At 48.7% G+C, this 23,124-nt stretch overlaps 1 protein-coding gene across 1 annotated transcript in view; it reads right to left on the reverse strand.

Annotated features, from left to right (window-relative positions):
* Positions 1–23,124, reverse strand: part of LOC122369235 (serine/arginine repetitive matrix protein 2-like) — an 86,321-nt gene that overhangs the window by 40,562 nt on the left and 22,635 nt on the right. Inside the window, exon 3 of the mRNA XM_043343807.1 lies at positions 14,316–14,474. Within this exon, the coding sequence (XP_043199742.1) occupies positions 14,316–14,474 (159 nt within the window). The remainder of the gene's footprint in view (positions 1–14,315; positions 14,475–23,124) is intronic.

A 23,124-nucleotide genomic window follows, 5' to 3' on the forward strand; every position in this document is an offset into this window, starting at 1 on the left:
ACAACGCAATCATGATTAACAATTTGAGAGTTTCATACTTTGAGTCATTAAATGACATAGGCGCGGGAGCCGGGGGGCAGTGGGGGCAGCTTGCCCCCCAACTCTGGGGCCGTGGGGGCGGTGCCCCCACAGCTTTGAGACGGAATACCACACTTTTTTTGCAAATGTTTTCTTTTTTTGTTGAAAAAGCCGAGGGGTGAAAAATAAGTGGCCTAAAACCGGTGAGAAAACTAGATTTGGGGGTAGTTACCCTAGGTTAATCTCTATCATGGTGTGCCCCCCAGTCGGAAAGTAGTTCCCGCGCCCCTGTTAAATGAAGGATAGGATCATGATGTTTTCACCATTCGCCCTTATATTTCACACATAAGAGGTAGTTTGCTGGTACCAGCAGACACACAAGAAAATGGCATAACTGGAAATACCATGAAACACCGCATCATTCGTTGCCTGCACGAAGCATAGCAGCTCATTGAGTTGCTCAAGATGAGCTCCATCCCGCTGCCTCATCATTTGTAGCCTGACTTAAATTTGTCAAAATGTAGGGCTTTACGCAAAACAAGCTCCCTCCATTTGTCCACATCGTAGAATAAATGTTTGACCATTTTCAAACGTGCCAAGATATATACGTACTTTGCAGTTCATGAAATATTAGAATATTCGCACGTGCGGGACAAGAATGAGATCAAAATATTTAATGATCCTCCATTTAATGACACCGGTAGATACGGTCATCAACCGCAATGAACCAATTGTAACCAATAGTATGAATTATTGTACATGCACGCATTAGTGTACCACCAGTGATATTTATAAACCATCTCCCTGGACTTCATGATATGAGATTTTGGAACTAAAAATCGCCCAGCGCTTGTTGTAAGGTAATGAAACAATTGGGAGGAAAAGAAATAAGTCGAGCGATGAAAATTACATCTGCAGCTGCGTGACCACATTTTTAGGGCGTCATTAAATGCGGCCTTAGGGCTTAGCTCACCTTATTGCAACAAAGTCACTCTTGGCTCACTCTCGTATAACTGTTGACGTTCGGTCGAGAATTTTCCTACCTACTTAACTCCGCTATCTCTATCAGATTGAGGAGTGTTCCAGATGTCAGTGACTGACAACGCGGGCGCAGTCATGCTTCATTTCAAGGCTATAGGCCCGACATAGTTTCTAATGTATGCTGCAGCCCGCCCAATCCATATAAGAGAGCGTACACATGTTTTAAATGTCACTGTGCCTAACAACGTGACGAATTCATACAAAAGACGTTCGTTTTCCTCACCTGACTGTAAAAATGTGCCGGTAAATTCAGTATCGTTTTCCCTACGCGTGCCGTAGCCATTGCCGTCCATGGCATGCGCTATCAGAAAGCTTATTGATGAGACGGTCACAGTTATGTAGCAAATTCTTACCACAAAAAAAAATAAAAGCGTAGCCCATACATAGTGTCGCTTAAATCAAAACAACTTATCGATCTGAGTGCATGTGCAACCATTGAATTGAATGATCAAATTAACGCATGCTATGAAAAATGCCGCATTAAGACGTGGCATGTCGTGTAAAATCACCGATCCGAACAGCTTAGCACTCATTAAACATTTAAGCAAACTTTTTCAGGAGGTATCCACGGTTTTTGCAAAAGCTGTTGATGTCGGTTCAGAACATTCCTATATAGCTGTCCGTTCCTTGAGCTTGTAATCCACAGCAATGTTTTCGATGACAAATTTTAGCAAAGATTGCAGGACTGTGTACGGAGGCTAAGTATGTAAATGTTTTCAATAACGTAGCAGATGGGAGACTCCTTTTTTCCAGCTCCGCGACACCGTGCATGGCGTCTGGATCCAGTTTTGCCCCGACCCTGACCCACCGCGGTGGCTCACTATTGTCCAGGTGTCGCCTGACCTGGCGGGGAGCACGTGGCCTGCTCGGTGCTGAATCGACAGAGAGGGGGAGGGGAGAGAGAGGAGGAGGACGGCACGGCACGGCTCACGGGACAGGCCAAGGTCAGTCGAGTCACGGCGGCGGCTCCTGCCGGTCAGGGTCACAGCCGAACGGCCGACGCGACCAGGGGATGGAGGGATGGAGGGACGGGATGGGGGAATGGGAGGGCGGAAGACAGGAGGGAGGGATGGAGAGACTGTGGGATCGAGGGACAGGGATGGAGGAAGGAAGAAAAATGAGTAGCGACAAACAGAAATAGCCGTGCAACGCCATTCAAACGGTGACAGCGGGCAGTACTGAGGCATCGTGCGCATGCTTTTGTCTCTGAAATGTGCAGATGCGTGAACGATATGATAGATATGTAGAATTAGGGACCCGAAAGATGGAAGAGAACTGCGGACAGATCGGGACGGCACTCGACTAGAACGAGGATGGGACGGGACAGTTCCGGAAGTTGCGAAACAGGAATAAGACGGGACGAGAAATGGTATCCAAATTTCGATTGGCTGTATTAAACTGCACAAACCGACGAGTCAAACTATCCGATCACCATTGAAACTTGAAAATGGGTTATTTCACCAGCTGAGGTGTTTTGTTTGTTTGCCTGGGTCCGTGGTCCCCTTCGGTCTGTTGAAACCGTTTCAGGGTATACTCTTATTTCAGCCGAAAATTCGACGATGTCGGGATTACTGGATGAAAGGAAGTGTTGGGCTGAGTCCTTCTCACCAACTGGTCAGCCGCCGTTTCCTATAACGGATCCGAAAGAAGCTCCTACATCTGGATTGGGTATAGACGGATCGTCAGTTGAACCTTCTGTCCTGAATTGCCGAACGGAAAATAATGAAAGTCCACTCCAGTAAACTCGCGGCAGTGATGTTCGATTGACGAAGCGTGCTCGAACCGGTCCTTACTCAGTAGCGCAATGCTACGCTGAAGTGCGCTGAGCATCGACATCTACCGGCCGAGACCACAGGCTGCAGTGCTGACCTCACTCTAGCCGACTCAGCGATAGCGGTAGTGTACTACCTGCTAGCTGTGGCGGTGCAGCGGGACAAACGCAACACGACGAAACAACAAGATTACCCACGTGGTTGACTGACAGGCTCTATAATTGTACATACCTATTCCAGGTTTACGCCCGTGTGCCTGCTAAATACAGCCAAACATCTATCAAGCTTCTGCGACTGCGAGAAGGAAGAACACGGCCCTCGTCAGTCGTCCTCTCGAAAACGATGGTTCGATAAGACGAAGACCATTTCAATCGATCATTTGCATTCATTGATAAATGTCTGTAGCGTCCATGATATGTGGGATCCGTGTTAGGCATTGTCATCACAAGCAATGAAATCCTGAAAGCCTTCCCATATCCATGGTAGCGGAGTCCAATCATGTTACCCAGACCAGCAGCACTAGTCACAGACGCTGCACCAAAGCGCCACCTGGCCAGGGAGCCTGAGAGCGCCACCTGTGGACCGTATTTCTCCCATCCCACACCCGAGCTAACCTGCCCGCCACCTTGTGGCCGAATATAAAACCATCCGTTGTAATTTTTCGGCCAATCGGATCGAATTGAATTTTTAAGTCAATCGTGAATAACGGTTCTGAATATTAGAATTGCAGTGTAGTGAAAAAGCAGTTACCAGTAACCAGCTGAGTTTTTATAGCCCTAGTTCGTGGGATAGACAATCCTTCCAGTGGCGCGGGAACCGGGGGGGGGGGGGGCTAGTGGGGGCTGAGCCCCCCCCCCCCCAGCTTTTCGGCTGGGGGGCTCGTAATGTATTTGAGCCCCCCAGCTGGAGGAATCGAAATCGGAAATCTACCAACATAATTTCATAGATTCATACATAGGCGCGGGAACTGGGGGAGGGGGCAGTGGGGGAAGCTTACCCCCACAACTCTGCGGCCGTGGGGGCGGTGCCCCACAACGTTTCATGAGGCCAGGAACCATAGGGCAGCTTGTCCTCCCCAAATTAGGGGTTGTAGGTCGCAAAGGAAGAAAGCATGTAAGTGAAAAATCCACCTATTTCACTGGCTCGGCAACTCATTTGGTAGATTAAAACCTTTACTCCAGGTTGCCAAAACGGTAGTTTCTTCACTCAGCTGAGACGGAATACCTCACTTTTTGAAAATATTTTCTTTTTTTTTTGTTGTTGTTGTTGAAAAGGCCAAGGTCTGAAAAATAAGTGGCCTAAAACCGGTGAGAAAACTAGATTTGGGGATACCCTAGGTTGATTTCTATTATGGATCAGCCCCCCCCCCCCCCAGTCTGGAAGAAGTTCCCGCGCCACTGAATCCTTCTCAGAATTTATAGCTGTCCAAAAACGGTTCGTTTCTGATACCTATTTGTTGATGAAGACTACGGGGTTGCTATCTTCACAACTAATAGAATGTTGGTGACAAATAGCATGATTGTTTTCCTGGATAGTGCAAAATAAGCGTAGGACACCTGTCTTCCGTATTTTATCATTTGTTATATAGCTCTAGGAATGTCGTAGAAGAATAACCTTATGCTCACTATCTTTTAACAATCCGAAAATTAGCCTAAAATCAATGAAAATCAATGAATATATTTCGGAAACGTTCCTTCTTCAGTTCAAAAAGTTAACTATACAAGCCACATAAATGTACAAATAATTGAACGTCACAAAAGCGCCGAATTAACTGATCCCACCAACGAATATTAGTCACATTCTCGTGCCATATAAGTAGAACGGCCTCTTTTAATCAACGCAAGACTAAAATAACAGGTATACATAAGGTAGCGTAACCAAATACAACTGTATGAGATCACTTGTGACCCAACAATTACTGTGCTAGTCATCTTAGAAACACACAATATAATTACAACTAACATGCAAGGTGTACACAGCCGACTACTCAATAGATCGATTGTCTAGCCAACAAACTAGCCATTCATCCAATTGTTCAATCCACTAGTCATTACATTCAGGCGTGGAGTCGACAAACCATTCAAATATCAATTCCAAATCATTCAATCAAACGTTTTATCATACATCTATCCCAACATCTATCACGTCTCAGGCTGACAGTTCACACTAATCACAGAATTGCCCAAGATGCGATGTTGGTGTTTAGGGCTGGTCGGTATGTCCTTATCCATAGCGACTCTGCTATTTTTCTGTCTCTGCTGGTGTTGCATGTCTGTAGGATCTTGGCCGCGATGTGTTGGGGCTCTGGGCGACATCGAGGGTGGTCATCTCTGAAGTGGTCGCCCCACGGTGAGTCCATACGGTGGTTCTTCGCGTCCCGTAGATGTTCATTGTAGCGAAGTCGTATGTGACGTCCGGTTTCGCCGATGTAGCTCCGGTTGCACAGCGTGCAGGTAAGTTGGTATACCACTCCGGAACTGTGGCACCGGCCCTGTAGTCCTGCAGCACACGAGTGGCAGCGTGAGCCACCAGGACACGGAGGTGGTTTCAGGGCCGAGCGCACCAGCTGGTTCTTGATGGTCTGTTTGTTGGTCCAGGTCACTCCTAGGTTCTGTTGGCCACTCTTGTGTACGATGGCCTGTACGGTTTGGGCTAGCTTGTCATCGATGAAAGGTAACACGAGCCTTGTTACCGGCGTTGCTCGTCTTCTTGGTCTTGGTCTTGAGGTCTGGCAGCAACTGATGGCTCTGCTGATGGTGCGCATGTTGTAGCCGTTGTTCAGGAACAGGTCTTTGATTTTCTCTATACTGCGTTCACGAGCGCTGTTGTCACTGGAGATGTTGATGGCACGTCGGATTTGGGAGTGCAGCACAGCTCGCTTGGTTTTCCACGGGTGTGCCGAGTCAGCGTGTAGTATGATACCAGCCGATGTGGGCTTGATGTACAGCTCAGTGGTGTACCTTCCTGTGGGTTCGACTGTGATGCTGGTGTCCAAGAAGGGAATGGATGGCGTCTTGTCTGTCGATTCGATGGTGAACTTGATCGATGGATGTGCGTCGTTGATGTGACGGAAATACTCTTGAAGATTGGCAGAGCCATGGGTCCACACTCCGAGTACGTCGTCGATATACCTCATGTATAGGTCGGGTTTGTGTGAGGCACTGGTGTTGAAGTCCCGTTCCAAGCTGTCCATAAAGATGATAGCAAGCGGTGGGGCCACACGACTACCCATGGCGATACCGCTTGTTTGGCGATAGTATTTGTCGCCAAATCTCAAGAAGTTGTTGGAAAGGCAGTGGTTCAGAAGGTGGATGATGTCTGTAACTTCCAGGCCGAAGGTGTTGATGTCTTGATGGTGAGTTTCGAGCAAACGTTTTGCACTCTCAGTCGCTTCTTTGTAGGGGATGTTTCCGTAGAGGTTGGTGACGTCTACACTGAAGATGATGCTATCCGCTGGTAGTCTGTGTTCCGGATAGGCATCTGAGAGGCGGCGAAGATACTCTTCAGTGTTGCTGAGGTGGGCTGGGATAAACTGAAGGAGTTGGCTGAGGATTCTCTCCAGTAGTTGGGATATTTTGTCCAGTGGGTCACCACACGCTGACACAATCGGGCGCAGTGGAATGCCCGGTTTATGATCTTTTGGCAGTCCGTATAACTCAGCAGTTCGTGAGCTTTGTGGGAGGAGCGCTTGAATCACATTCTCATCAAGTTTGCCTTTAAGCGTCTCCTTGGTGATCCGCTTCGTGGCAGCTTCTGTCTTGTTGGTGGGATTCCTGGCTACCTCTTCATAACCAGCTGTGATTTCTTCTGCCTTAGTGATGTAGTCAGTTTTGTCCAAAATTACAATGCCCTTACACTTGTCAGATGGTTTGATGACGATCTCTTCGTTTTCTTTCAGCTTTTTCATCTCTGTTCTTTGTGTCCTGCTGTGGTTTGTGACGACAGTCTTGTGGTTTTTGTATGTGGCCAACACTTTTTTCTTAAGTTGGCTGAGGTCTAGTTCACTTGCAGGGTCTGCTTTGGGTGCCTGGTGGCCTTGGGTGGGCAGAAATGGGAGCGGCCTGAGGGTTGGCGCGGTGGTCGTGCGCTGGCTCCAGAACTCCCTCCAACGAATGACATTGATGGCTTTTTCGATTCCGATTTCTACCTCTCTAAGTGTTTTGTCAGAGATCTTCTGAGTGAGAGCAAACTTGGGACCTTTCTCTAGGAGACTGGCTAGTTCGACAGATGGCTGGGTGCTTGAAAGGTTCTTAAGGCGCTCTGGGTAGCGAGGGTGGGCTGATCCATCTTCAGCCCACCCTCGCTACCCAGAGCGCCTTAAGAACCTTTCAAGCACCCAGCCATCTGTCGAACTAGCCAGTCTCCTAGAGAAAGGTCCCAAGTTTGCTCTCACTCAGAAGATCTCTGACAAAACACTTAGAGAGGTAGAAATCGGAATCGAAAAAGCCATCAATGTCATTCGTTGGAGGGAGTTCTGGAGCCAGCGCACGACCACCGCGCCAACCCTCAGGCCGCTCCCATTTCTGCCCACCCAAGGCCACCAGGCACCCAAAGCAGACCCTGCAAGTGAACTAGACCTCAGCCAACTTAAGAAAAAAGTGTTGGCCACATACAAAAACCACAAGACTGTCGTCACAAACCACAGCAGGACACAAAGAACAGAGATGAAAAAGCTGAAAGAAAACGAAGAGATCGTCATCAAACCATCTGACAAGTGTAAGGGCATTGTAATTTTGGACAAAACTGACTACATCACTAAGGCAGAAGAAATCACAGCTGGTTATGAAGAGGTAGCCAGGAATCCCACCAACAAGACAGAAGCTGCCACGAAGCGGATCACCAAGGAGACGCTTAAAGGCAAACTTGATGAGAATGTGATTCAAGCGCTCCTCCCACAAAGCTCACGAACTGCTGAGTTATACGGACTGCCAAAAGATCATAAACCGGGCATTCCACTGCGCCCGATTGTGTCAGCGTGTGGTGACCCACTGGACAAAATATCCCAACTACTGGAGAGAATCCTCAGCCAACTCCTTCAGTTTATCCCAGCCCACCTCAGCAACACTGAAGAGTATCTTCGCCGCCTCTCAGATGCCTATCCGGAACACAGACTACCAGCGGATAGCATCATCTTCAGTGTAGACGTCACCAACCTCTACGGAAACATCCCCTACAAAGAAGCGACTGAGAGTGCAAAACGTTTGCTCGAAACTCACCATCAAGACATCAACACCTTCGGCCTGGAAGTTACAGACATCATCCACCTTCTGAACCACTGCCTTTCCAACAACTTCTTGAGATTTGGCGACAAATACTATCGCCAAACAAGCGGTATCGCCATGGGTAGTCGTGTGGCCCCACCGCTTGCTATCATCTTTATGGACAGCTTGGAACGGGACTTCAACACCAGTGCCTCACACAAACCCGACCTATACATGAGGTATATCGACGACGTACTCGGAGTGTGGACCCATGGCTCTGCCAATCTTCAAGAGTATTTCCGTCACATCAACGACGCACATCCATCGATCAAGTTCACCATCGAATCGACAGACAAGACGCCATCCATTCCCTTCTTGGACACCAGCATCACAGTCGAACCCACAGGAAGGTACACCACTGAGCTGTACATCAAGCCCACATCGGCTGGTATCATACTACACGCTGACTCGGCACACCCGTGGAAAACCAAGCGAGCTGTGCTGCACTCCCAAATCCGACGTGCCATCAACATCTCCAGTGACAACAGCGCTCGTGAACGCAGTATAGAGAAAATCAAAGACCTGTTCCTGAACAACGGCTACAACATGCGCACCATCAGCAGAGCCATCAGTTGCTGCCAGACCTCAAGACCAAGACCAAGAAGACGAGCAACGCCGGTAACAAGGCTCGTGTTACCTTTCATCGATGACAAGCTAGCCCAAACCGTACAGGCCATCGTACACAAGAGTGGCCAACAGAACCTAGGAGTGACCTGGACCAACAAACAGACCATCAAGAACCAGCTGGTGCGCTCGGCCCTGAAACCACCTCCGTGTCCTGGTGGCTCACGCTGCCACTCGTGTGCTGCAGGACTTGTAGTTTCAGTGATGCTTTTCGATGCTAAGTGATGCTTTCCGCGATGCGAGTCGGATGGACTTCGCTCAGGCGGTGTCAGGTCGCTGCCGCCGGGGCCAAGCTGTGTCCGGGCAGGCGGTGAGTCAGTGAGCGAGATGGACTGACGGTGTGAGGGTGCGCGCTGAGGAATACAGAATCTACAAGCTATTTCGGCAATCATGGCGAACTTCGACTTGAAACTTATCCCGGAGTATGATGGCACTAGTGACTTTTCGTGTTGGTATGAGAAGGTGGAACTGGTGTGTGGCCTGCAAAAACCGGCAGTGGACTTGGCCGTGGTGGTGCCGTTGAGACTGACAGGGGGTGCCTCGGCTGTTTATCGCCAACTGAGTGAAGCCGACAAGGCGGACGCAGGGAAAGTGAAGGCGGCTTTGCAGCGTGCGTTTGCAGTCGACAAGTTTAAAGCCTACGAAGAGTTCCGAGATCGCCAGCTGCGGGTCGACGAGTCCGTCGATGTGTTTCTGGCGGACCTACAAAGACTGTCGTCGATCTTCGGAGGCATTAACGAAGAGGGATTGAGCTGCGCATTTGTGGCAGGACTGCCCGAGTCCGTGCGGCACGCTCTCCAGACAGGCGCCCGCATGGAGTCCCTGTCTCTGTCGGAGATGGTGGACCGGGCCCGTGCTATCCTCTGTCGAGATAGCGTTCTGGGGGTAGCTGCAGCGGCAGACCACCGCGGTCCGCGCCGTCAGGAAGCCACCGTTTGCTATGCGTGCGGACAGCCCAACCACTTGGCCCGCGATTGTCTTCGTGGTCGAGGTGGCCGTGGACGTCGAGGTGGTTTGGGCGGAAGCAGGCTCTGCTTCCGGTGCAGCCGACCCGGCCACGTGGCAGCTACCTGCCCGGAAAACGGCGGCGGAGAGGTGGCCTCAGCGCCAGCCTCCTCTCCGGCTCACCAGTGAGTGGCGCTCTGCCGACCACGCGCCTGTCGGTGGACGGAGTGATGTGTCGAGCCCTCGTGGATACCGGATGCACCGTGAGCGTCGCGCACTCCTCCGTTTGCCGCCGCTGGTCTGCGGAGCGAATCAACGTTGTGACACTGAGTGGAGAACGATACGCATGCGAAGGCAGAGGTTACGTGTCAGTGCAGACCATGTTTGGTGCTCGAGTTGAGTTGGAAGTGCTGGTGTCTGCTAGAAAGCCTTTGAACTTTTCATTCATTCTGGGAATGAACGGTGTGACTGCTCTGCAGGGCGTGTTCGTTAGTGCATCCAGTGAAGTGAACTTTGGAGTGGACTCAGCTGTGCCGGCCGCTCCAGTTGCAGCGGCTGCCAGTGGCGTCTCGGATGGAGCAGCCTCATCGCTGCATCCGGGCTGCAATGAGACGGCGGCGCAACCCGAACCGACACCGACCGACCTGCACCCGGACCGGGCACCAGTTGTGGATGCACCAGATTATGCCGTGTACTTTGATCCGACATCTAAGGCGTGGAGAATGAAATGGAAGTGGACTGACGGAGCAGAGCCGGAGTGCTTGCAGAACACTGTCGCACAGTACAGGGTGCCGTGTGACGCTCGCCGTGAATTTGACGATGAACTCAAACGTTGGGTGGAGCAGGGCTGGCTTATTCCCTACAACGAGTCAGAGCTTGGCCCACCAAAGGGTCTGGTGCCTTTAATGGCAGTTCAACAAAAGAACAAATCGAAAGTGAGACCTGTGCTTGACTATCGTGAACTGAACAATTACTTGACAGCTCACACAGCTGACGCAGACGTCTGTGCGGACCAACTGAGGAAGTGGCGACGACATGGCGAAAACGTTGCGGTCGTAGATCTACGTCACGCGTATTTGCAGATTCAGGTTGACCGCCAGCTGTGGCCGTTTCAGACGGTGATGATCGAAAACCAGAGACATTGTTTGACACGGCTCGGTTATGGATTGTGCGTGGCTCCGCTCGTCATGAAGGCGGTGATTCGGACGGTTCTGGAACGTGACGCGGACGTAAACCGGGCAGTGCTTCCGTACGTGGACGATCTGCTGGTGAACGAGGACATTGTTAGCGCAGAGCGAGTGGTGGCTCATCTGGCGAACTTTGGTCTCGAGTGCAAGCCTCCAGAGCGGGCGGCAGGCGGTGCGCGTCTGCTCGGTCTGCGAGTCTCACGGGAGCTTGGCAGGCTGGTGTGGAGCAGAGACAACCCAGTCGGACCACCACCGGCTGTGCTCACGCGCCGTGGAGTGTTCTCGTGGTGCGGACGCCTGATCGCTCACATGCCGGTGTGTGGTTGGCTCCGCCCTGCCGTGGCCTGGCTGAAACGACGCGTGAATGACGTCACACAAGGATGGGATGACATCACCTACGACGGAGTTCTGCAGAAGCAGATTAGTCATGTCGCGGCTCGGGTAGCCAGTCACGATCCGGCACACGGTCTGTGGAGCGTGCGGAGCGACCGCGCTGTGGTTTGGGTGGATGCGAGCTCCGTAGCAGCGGGTGTGGTGGTGGAGTCACCTGACGGCGACGTCATTGAAGACGGATGCTGGCTGAGGAAGGATGAATCCACACACATAAATGTTGCGGAGCTAAATGCGGCCGTGAGAGGCATCAACGTGGCCGTCGCTTGGGACATGCGTGTCATCGATCTGCGCACGGACTCGGTCACAGTGCACCGTTGGATCAACGATGCATTGAGCGGCCGCGCTCGGCTGCGCACCAAGGCACACGGAGAGATGTTGATCAGACGCAGGGTCGACATGATTCGACAGCTGGTGGATGAGCTCGAGCTGTCGCTGTCTGTAACTCTGGTGCGGAGCGCAGCGAATCGAGCAGACGAGCTGACCCGAGTGCCGAAAGACTGGGTGCGTGATGAGTCATCGCCTGCAGCTACTGAGACAATGGCCGGCTGCGAGGCTGCGGCCAATGGGCTGGCATTGCCTAACTCTGATGACGATTCATCGGGTTCGGCAGTACTGAGAGGAGGCGATCAAGTCGCAGCTGCAGGTGGTAGCAGCGCTGAGGTGGATCGGATGACGCCGCGGGGAGACTCGGCCGGCGCGGCAGAGGACCGGACGGAGGATCAGCTTGCACCAGGAGGCTCTGCTGATATTGCGGAGGCCATCGCAGGAGTGCATGACCGCGCCGGACATCCCGGGGTTCGTCGGACACTGTACTTTGCACGGCGTGACATTTCAAAGGACGTGACGCGAGCTCAAGTGCAAAATGTGGTGAGCCAGTGTGACGCATGCCGCTCAATCGATCCGGCGCCAATGAAGTGGAGGCATGGCTCGTTGGAAGTGTCTGACGTATGGAAGCGACTGGCAATTGATGTAACGCACTACCGGGGCCAGTCGTTTCTCTCGGTTGTGGACTGTGGACCCTCGCGGTTCTGTCTGTGGCGACACCTGAGTCGTCCGGACGCTGATGTCACGATCGCTCAGCTCGAACAGATCTTCTTCGAGCGCGGGGCACCTGAGGAGCTGCTTTGTGATAATGACACCATCTTTCGCAGTCGGAGTTTTGCGGCTTTTGCAGCGAGGTGGGGCGTGCGTCTTCGATTTAGGGCGGTTCATGAGCCGGCTGGCAATTCGATAGTTGAGCGGAACCATCGCACGATCAAGGTCATTGCTGCGCGAAAACAATGCTCGGTGGCCGAGGCAGTCCACCTGTACAATGTAACGCCGCGCGAGGGTGGATCTGCACCCGCGAGTGTCGTGTTCCGGTACAATGTGAGGGACAATGTGCGGCCCGCTGCTGCACCGGCGGCGCCCAACCCCGTACCAGTGAACAGTGAGGCAGCCGCGTATCGTGTTGGCGACCCTGTCTGGGTACGTCGTCGGGGAACTCGGTGTGTTGATGCGTCGCGTCCCGGCACGGTGTCTGATGTCGTTTCTGAGCAGGTCGTAGAAGTCGATGGAGTGCCGTGGCACGTGAGAAATTTACGCCGACGGAATGCCGCCGTCGAGGAGGGGCCCGTTAGTGAGGGCGACAGTGAGGGAGAGAGGGACGGTGAGAGTCTGGTCATTACCGTGCCGGTGGTGAATGATGCGGGCTCAGAGGGGAACAGTGGGCCGGAAGTCGTGGAGGGAGAGTCAGCTGAGATTGTGGGTGAGGAGGAGCGACAGATTCCACGTAGAAGCGAGCGGGAACGTAGACAGGCCCAGTATTTCCAATCGATGGGTTGATCCTTCGAGATCAAGGGTGGAGTGTAGTTTCAGTGATGCTTTTCGATGCTAAGTGATGCTTTCCGCGATGCGAGTCGGATGGACTTCGCTCAGGCGGTGTCAGGTCGCTGCCGCCGGGGCCAAGCTGTGTCCGGGCAGGCGGTGAGTCAGTGAGCGAGATGGACTGACGGTGTGAGGGTGCGCGCTGAGGAATACAGAATCTACAGGACTACAGGGCCGGTGCCACAGTTCCGGAGTGGTATACCAACTTACCTGCACGCTGTGCAACCGGAGCTACATCGGCGAAACCGGACGTCACATACGACTTCGCTACAATGAACATCTACGGGACGCGAAGAACCACCGTATGGACTCACCGTGGGGCGACCACTTCAGAGATGACCACCCTCGATGTCGCCCAGAGCCCCAACACATCGCGGCCAAGATCCTACAGACATGCAACACCAGCAGAGACAGAAAAATAGCAGAGTCGCTATGGATAAGGACATACCGACCAGCCCTAAACACCAACATCGCATCTTGGGCAATTCTGTGATTAGTGTGAACTGTCAGCCTGAGACGTGATAGATGTTGGGATAGATGTATGATAAAACGTTTGATTGAATGATTTGGAATTGATATTTGAATGGTTTGTCGACTCCACGCCTGAATGTAATGACTAGTGGATTGAACAATTGGATGAATGGCTAGTTTGTTGGCTAGACAATCGATCTATTGAGTAGTCGGCTGTGTACACCTTGCATGTTAGTTGTAATTATATTGTGTGTTTCTAAGATGACTAGCACAGTAATTGTTGGGTCACAAGTGATCTCATACAGTTGTATTTGGTTACGCTACCTTATGTATACCTGTTATTTTAGTCTTGCGTTGATTAAAAGAGGCCGTTCTACTTATATGGCACGAGAATGTGACTAATATTCGTTGGTGGGATCAGTTAATTCGGCGCTTTTGTGACGTTCAATTATTTGTACATTTATGTGGCTTGTATAGTTAACTTTTTGAACTGAAGAAGGAACGTTTCCGAAATATATTCATTGATTTTCATTGATTTTAGGCTAATTTTCGGATTGTTAAAAGATAGTGAGCATAAGGTTATTCTTCTACGACATTCAATAATGCTGCTCATTTTAGTACTTCGCCATCTTATTATAGCTCTAGGAATGTTTTGAACCAAACGTCTGCTAACGGAAAGTGACTTCTCACTTCACCGAGCGTGTTGTTGTGTTGAATATGACGGCCCGTTGACTGACCTGTGATCCGACGGAGCTGACCGAATGGCGGCTGGCTGAGCTGCCGCGCCGCTGCACCGCTGACCTCACGTGACCCGGAGAGGTCACACGGGTCACCACAGTCAGCTGGCGGCGCTGCGGACGGAAGCCGAGAGCGTCGCGCTGTAGACCAATTAGAAGCTGCGGACAGAGAAAATGGACCAATCAGCAATGGACATGGCGCGGCGGTGAACGAGCTTCATGGCGGAACACAAAATTACAGGTGAATGATTCATTCATCGCGGTTCTACTGTGCCTTCATCACGCCTAAACGACCGCCTTCATTGTGCTCTGCCAACACTGACGCCTCAGCTCCAGTGATTCTGCCGGTGTTGGTATCATTACGGATCACATAAGGTGATCCATGGTATCATCATTGAGAGGGAAGAGCCACAAAGGCAGCGGCCGGTTACTCCAATGATGACGTGCACCAGCCACCGTTGCAGCCGGCGGCGTCGCGGGTTCAGACCGACCCTTACATGGACAGCTAGATCAGACGAGCGATAGCGAGAGGGAGTCGAGACTGAGCTGACGTCGAGACGAGATAAAGACGGGTCTCTCCTCCGTCTTCCCAGGATAAGTCGAGACGCTGACCCGCCTTAGTATAGACAAATTGCTGCCTAAGTTCACAGGCAGTTGAGCAAATCGGATAAGTGGCCCTTCATGCTGCAACTTCAAAGGCTGATTTAGCTTCGATCCCCTAAAAGGGAATCGGAGCTTTGGGAAAGAAAAGGAGTGCAAAGGCATAGCGAAACAGACTGCGTAATCCGGCAATATGTCGGATTGGTGGATAATCTATGCAAAAAGTTACAATATTTCCATAAAGGGACGCCGTCGGATCAAAGTTATCATAGAAGGGGAGAAAGTAAGCAACAAAGGAAAGTAGAAAACGGGACCATTTTTATTATTTGTCCAGCTTGTTCACATTACGGTAACAGCAAGCACATTTATGTAATACGTCTGTCAAGTCAGCCTCAGATTCAGATTCACTTTCAGAATCACATTCGAACCCCCTTAGATTTTCATAAAAACTGGTCCATGGGTACAGTTTTGGACGCTGATTCCAATGGTGAAGTCTGTTTTTCGCCACATATTATACTTTGGCCCCTAGAGGCATTCAAAGTTTTTTTGGGGCGAAGGGGGACCCCCTTAGATTTTCATAAAAACCGGTCCATGTGTACAGTTTTGGACGCTGATTCCAACGGTGAAGTCTGTTTTTCGCCACATATTATACTTTGGCCCCTAGAGGCATTCAAAATTGTTTGGGGGAAGGGGGACCCCCTTAGATTTTCATAAAAACTGGTCCATGTGTACAGTTTTGGACGCTGATTCCAATGGTGAAGTCTGTTTTTCGCCACATATTATACTTTGGCCCCTAGAGGCATTCAAAGTTTTTTGGGGCGAAGGGGGACCCCCTTAGATTTTCATAAAAACTGGTCCATGTGTACAGTTTTGGACGCTGATTCCAACGGTGAAGTCTGTTTTTCGCCACATATTATACTTTGGCCCCTAGAGGCATTCAAAGTTTTTTTTGGGGAAGGGGGACCCCCTTAGATTTTCATAAAAACTGGTCCATGTGTACAGTTTTGGACGCTGATTCCAATGGTGAAGTCTGTTTTTCGCCACATATTATACTTTGGCCCCTAGAGGCATTCAAATTTTTTTTTGGGGCGAAGGGGGACCCCCTTAGATTTTCATAAAAACTGGTCCATGGTAACAGTTTTGGACGCTGATTCCAATGGTGAAGCCTGTTTTTCGCCACATATTATACTTTGGCCCCTAGAGGCATTCAAAGTTTTTTTGGGGCGAAGGGGGACCCCCTTAGATTTTCATAAAAACTGGTCCATGTGTACAGTTTTGGACGCTGATTCCAACGGTGAAGTCTGTTTTTCGCCACATATTATACTTTGGCCCCTAGAGGCATTCAAAGTTTTTTTTGGGAAGGGGGACCCCTTAGATTTTCATAAAAACTGGTCCATGTGTACAGTTTTGGACGCTGATTCCAATGGTGAAGTCTGTTTTTCGCCACATATTATACTTTGGCCCCTAGAGGCATTCAAAGTTTTTTAGGGCGAAGGGGGACCCCCTTAGATTTTCATAAAAACCGGTCCATGTGTACAGTTTTGGACGCTGATTCCAACGGTGAAGTCTGTTTTTCGCCACATATTATACTTTGGCCCCTAGAGGCATTCAAAGTTTTTTGGGGAAGGGGGACCCCCTTAGATTTTCATAAAAACTGGTCCATGTGTACAGTTTTGGACGCTGATTCCAATGGTGAAGTCTGTTTTTCGCCACATATTATACTTTGGCCCCTAGAGGCATTCAAAGTTTTTTGGGGCGAAGGGGGACCCCCTTAGATTTTCATAAAAACTGGTCCATGTGTACAGTTTTGAACGCTGATTCCAACGGTGAAGTCTGTTTTTCGCCACATATTATACTTTGGCCCCTAGAGGCATTCAAAGTTTTTTTGGGGGGAAGGGGGACCCCCTTAGATTTTCATAAAAACCGGTCCATGTGTACAGTTTTGGACGCTGATTCCAATGGTGAAGTCTGTTTTTCGCCACATATTATACTTTGGCCCCTAGAGGCATTCAAATTTTTTTGGGGCGAAGGGGGACCCCCTTAGATTTTCATAAAAACTGGTCAATGGTTACAGTTTTGGACGCTGATTCCAATGGTGAAGCCTGTTTTTCGCCACATATTATACTTTGGCCCCTAGAGGCATTCAAAGTTTTTTGGGGCGAAGGGGGACCCCCTTAGATTTTCATAAAAACTGGTCCATGTGTACAGTTTTGGACGCTGATTCCAACGGTGAAGTCTGTTTTTCGCCACATATTATACTTTGGCCCCTAGAGGCATTCAAAGTTTTTTGGGCGAAGGGGGACCCCCTTAGAATTTCATAAAAACTGGTCCATGTGTACAGTTTTGGACGCTGATTCCAACGGTGAAGTCTGTTTTTCGCCACATATTATACTTTGGCCCCTAGAGGCATTCAAAGTTTTTTGGGGGAAGGGGGACCCCCTTAGATTTTCATAAAAACTGGTCCATCTGTACAGTTTTGGACGCTGATTCCAATGGTGAAGTCTGTTTTTCGCCACATATTATACTTTGGCCCCTAGAGGCATTCAAAAATTTTTTTGGGCGAAGGGGGACCCCTTAGATTTTCATAAAAACTGGTCCATGGGTACAGTTTTGGACGCTGATTCCAATGGTGAAGTCTGTTTTTCGCCACATATTATACTTTGGCCCCTAGAGGCATTCAAAGTTTTTTGGGGGCGAAGGGGGACCCCTTAGATTTTCATAAAAACTGGTCCATGTGTACAGTTTTGGACGCTGATTCCAATGGTGAAGTCTGTTTTTCGCCACATATTATACTTTGGCCCCTAGAGGCATTCAAAGTTTTTTTGGGGCGAAGGGGGACCCCCTTAGATTTTCATAAAAACTGGTCCATGGCTACAGTTTTGGACGCTGATTCCAATGGTGAAGTCTGTTTTTCGCCACATATTATACTTTGGCCCCTAGAGGCATTCAAAGTTTTTTTGGGGCGAAGGGGGACCCCCTTAGATTTTCATAAAAACTGGTCCATGGGTACAGTTTTGGACGCTGATTCCAACGGTGAAGTCTGTTTTTCGCCACATATTATACTTTGGCCCCTAGAGGCATTCAAAGTTTTTTTGGGGCGAAAGGGGACCCCCTTAGATTTTCATAAAAACTGGTCCATGTGTACAGTTTTGGACGCTGATTCCAATGGTGAAGTCTGTTTTTCGCCACATATTATACTTTGGCCCCTAAAGGCATTCAAAGTTTTTTTTTGGGCGAAGGGGGACCCCCTTAGATTTTCATTAAAACTGGTCCATGTGTACAGTTTTGGACGCTGATTCCAATGGTGAAGTCTGTTTTTCGCCACATATTATACTTGGCCCCTAGAGGCATTCAGATTCACTTTCAGAATCACATTCGGACCCCCTTAGATTTTCATAAAAACTGCTCCATGGGTACAGTTTTGGACGCTGATTCCAATGGTGAAGTCTGTTTTTCGCCACATATTATACTTTGGCACCTAGAGGCATTCAAAGTTTTCTTGGGGCGAAGGGGGACCCCATTAGATTTTCATAAAAACTGGTCCAGGGGTACAGTTTTGGACGCTGATTCCAACGGTGAAGTCTGTTTTTCGCCACATATTATACTTTGGCCCCTAGAGGCATGCAAAGTTTTTTGGGGGAAGGGAGACCCCTTGAGATTTTCATAAAAACTGGTCCATGTGTACAGTTTTGGACGCTGATTCCAATGGTGAAGTCTGTTTTTCGCCACATATTATACTTTGGCCCCTAGAGGCATTCAAAGTTTTTTTGGGGCGAAGGGGGACCCCCTTAGATTTTCATAAAAACTGGTCCATGTGTACAGTTTTGGACGCTGATTCCAATGGTGAAGTCTGTTTTTCGCCACATATTATACTTTGGCCCCTAGATGCCTTCAAAGTTTTTTGGGCGAAGGGGGACCCCCTTAGATTTTCATAAAAACTGGTCCATGGGTACAGTTTGTGACGCTGATTCCAACGGTGAAGTCTGTTTTTCGCCACATATTATACTTTGGCCCCTAGAGGCATTCAAAGTTTTTTTTTTTGGGAAGGGGGACCCCCTTAGATTTTCATAAAAACTGGTCCATGTGTACAGTTTTGGACGCTGATTCCAATGGTGAAGTCTGTTTTTCGCCACATATTATACTTTGGCCCCTAGAGGCATTCAAAGTTTTTTTTAGGGCGAAGGGGGACCCCCTTAGATTTTCATAAAAACTGGTCCATGTGTACAGTTTTGGACGCTGATTCCAATGGTGAAGTCTGTTTTTCGCCACATATTATACTTTGGCCCCTAGAGGCATTCAAATTTTTTTTTGGGCTAAGGGGGACCCCCTTAGATTTTCATAAAAACTAGTCCATGGGTACAGTTTTGGACGCTGATTCCAATGGTGAAGTCTGTTTTTCGCCGCATATTATACTTTGGCCCCTAGAGGCATTCAAAGTTTTTTGGGGCGAAGGGGGACCCCCTTAGATTTTCATAAAACTGGTCCATGTGTACAGTTTTGGACGCTGATTCCAACGGTGAAGTCTGTTTTTCGGCACATATTATACTTTGGCCCCTAGAGGCATTCAAAGTTTTTTGGGGGAAGGGGGACCCCCTTAGATTTTCATAAAAACTGGTCCATGTGTACAGTTTTGGACGCTGATTCCAATGGTGAAGTCTGTTTTTCGCCACATATTATACTTTGGCCCCTAGAGGCATTCAAAGTTTTTTGGGGCGAAGGGGGACCCCCTTAGATTTTCATAAAAACTGGTCCATGGTTACAGTTTTGGACGCTGATTACAATGGTGAAGTCTGTTTTTCGCCACATATTATACTTTGGCCCCTAGAGGCATTCAATTTTTTGAATGACTTCACCATTGGAATCAGCGTCCAAAACTGTACACATGGACCAGTTTTAATGAAAATCTAAGGGGGTCCCCCTTCCCCCAAAAAACTTTGAATGCCTCTAGGGGCCAAAGTATAATATGTGGCGAAAAACAGACTTCACCGTTGGAATCAGCGTCCAAAACTGTACACATGAACCAGTTTTTATGAAAGTCTAAGGGGGTCCCCCTTCCCCAAAAAACTTTGAATGCCTCTAGGGGCCAAAGTATAATATGTGGCGAAAAACAGACTTCACCGTTGGAATCAGCGTCCAAAACTGTACCCATGGACCAGTTTTTATGAAAATCTAAGGGGGTCCCCCTTCCCCCAAAAAAACTTTGAATGCCTCTAGGGGCAAAAGTATAATATGTGGCGAAAAACAGACTTCACCATTGGAATCAGCGTCCAAAACTGTACACATGGACCAGCTTTTATGAAAATCTAAGGGGGTCCCCCTTCGCCCCAAAAAAACTTTGAATGCCTCTAGGGGCCAAAGTATAATATGTGGCGAAAAACAGACTTCACCATTGGAATCAGCGTCCAAAACTGTACACATGGACCAGTTTTTATGAAAATCTAAGGGGGTCTCCTTCCCCCAAAAAACTTTGAATGCCTCTAGGGGCCAAAGTATAATATGTGGCGAAAAACAGACTTCACCGTTGGAATCAGCGTCCAAAACTGTACCAATGGACCAGTTTTTTATGAAAATCTAAGGGGGTCCCCCTTCGCCCCCAAAAAAACTTTGAATGCCTCTAAGGGCCAAAGTATAATATGTGGCGAAAAATAGACTTCACCATTGGAATCAGCGTCCAAAACTGTACACATGGACCAGTTTTTATGAAAATCTAAGGGGGTCCCTTTTCCCCAAAAAACTTTGAATGCCTCTAGGGGCCAAAGTATAATATGTGGCGAAAAACAGACTTCACCGTTGGAATCAGCGTCCAAAACTGTACCCATGGACCAGTTTTTATGAAAATCTAAGGGGGTCCCGCTTCGCCCCCAAAAAAAATTTGAATGCCTCTAGGGGCCAAAGTATTATATGTGGCGAAAAACAGACTTCACCATTTGAATCAGCGTCCCAAACTGTACCCATGGACCAGTTTTTATGAAAATCTAAGGAGGTCCCCCTTCGCCCCAAAAAATTTTGAATGCCTCTAGGGGCCAAAGTATAATATGTGGCGAAAAACAGACTTCACCATTGGAATCAGCGTCCAAAACTGTACACATGGACCAGTTTTTATGAATATCTAAGGGGGTCCCCCTTCCCCTAAAAACTTTGAATGCCTCTAGGGGCCAAAGTATAATATGTGGCGAAAAACAGACTTCACCGTTGGAATCAGCGTCCAAAACTGTACACATGGACCAGTTTTTATGAAAATCTAAGGGGTCCCCCTTCGCCCCAAAAAAACTTTGAATGCCTCTAGGGGCCAAAGTATAATATGTGGCGAAAAACAGACTTCACCATTGGAATCAGCGTCCAAAACTGTACCCATGGACCAGTTTTTATGAAAATCTTAGGGGGTCCGAATGTGATTCTGAAAGTGAATCTGAATGCCTCTAGGGGCCAAAGTATAATATGTGGCGAAAAACAGACTTCACCATTGGAATCAGCGTCCAAAACTGTACACATGGACAAGTTTTTATGAAAATCTAAGAGGGTCCCCCTTCGCCCTAAAAAAACTTTGAATGCCTCTAGGGGCCAAAGTATAATATGTGGCGAAAAACAGACTTCACCATTGGAATCAGCGTCCAAAACTGTACACATGGACCAGTTTTTATGAAAATCTAAGGGGTCCCCCTTCCCAAAAAAACTTTGAATGCCTCTAGGGGCCAAAGTATAATATGTGGCGAAAAACAGACTTCACCGTTGGAATCAGCGTCTAAAACTGTACACATGGACCAGTTTTTATGAAAATCTAAGGGGGTCCCCCTTCGCCCCAAAAAAAAAATTGAATGCCTCTAGGGGCCAAAGTATAATATGTGGCGAAAAACAGACTTCACCATTGGAATCAGCGTCCAAAACTGTACCCATGGACCAGTTTTTATGAAAATCTAAGGGGGCCCCCCTTCGCCCCAAAAAATTTTGAATGCCTCTAGGGGCCAAAGTATAATATGTGGCGAAAAACAGACTTCACCATTGGAATCAGCTCCACAACTGTACACATGGACCAGTTTTTATGAAAATCTAAGGGGGTCCCCCTTCCCAAAAAAACTTTGAATGCCTCTAGGGGCCAAAGTATAATATGTGGCGAAAAACAGACTTCACCGTTGGAATCAGCGTCCAAAACTGTACACATGGACTAGTTTTTATGAAAATCTAAGGGGGTCCCCCTTCGCCCCAAAAAACTTTGAATGCCTCTAGGGGCCAAAGTATAATATGTGGCGAAAAACAGACTTCACCATTGGAATCAGCGTCCAAAACTGTACCCATGGACCAGTTTTTATGAAAATCTAAGGGGGTCCCCCTTCGCCCCAAAAAATTTTGAATGCCTCTAGGGGCCAAAGTATAATATGTGGCGAAAAACAGACTTCACCATTGGAATCAGCGTCCAAAACTGTACACATGGATCAGTTTTTTATGAAAATCTAAGGGGGTCCCCCTTCCCCCCAAAAAACTTTGAATGCCTCTAGGGGCCAAAGTATAATATGTGGCGAAAAACAGACTTCACCGTTGGAATCAGCGTCCAAAACTGTACACATGGACCAGTTTTTATGAAAATCTAAGGGGGTCCCCCTTCGCCCCAAAAAACTTTGAATGCCTCTAGGGGCCAAAGTATAATATGTGGCGAAAAACAGACTTCACCATTGGAATCAGCGTCCAAAACTGTACACATGGACCAGTTTTTATGAAAATCTAAGGGGGTCCCCCTTCCCCCAAAAAACTTTGAATGCCTCTAGGGGCCAAAGTATAATATGTGGCGAAAAACAGACTTCACCGTTGGAATCAGCGTCCAAAACTGTACACATGGACCGGTTTTTATGAAAATCTAAGGGGTCCCCCTTCGCCCCAAAAAAAACTTTGAATGCCTCTAGAGGCCAAAGTATAATATGTGGCGAAAAACAGACTTCACCATTGGAATCAGCGTCCAAAACTGTACCCATGGACCAGTTTTTATGAAAATCTAAGGGGGTCCGAATGTGATTCTGAAAGTGAATCTGAATCTGAGGCTGTCTTGACAGACGTTTATGTAATATCATATTTGCCCTCATAGTTTCTTTGTGACATCATACCTATCTAAGCGTTTAACATGACTTACAGTATCGACAGATCTTTGGATTCCCCGTTAGGTGCGATTAACGCCATATCAGGCATGCACATTTCAAAGAAGATCTCTATCTTTTGACGT

This window comes from Amphibalanus amphitrite, unplaced genomic scaffold, assembly GCF_019059575.1.
Source record: "Amphibalanus amphitrite isolate SeventyFive unplaced genomic scaffold, NRLGWU_Aamphi_draft 001018F_arrow, whole genome shotgun sequence".
NCBI lineage: Eukaryota > Metazoa > Arthropoda > Thecostraca > Balanomorpha > Balanidae > Amphibalanus > Amphibalanus amphitrite.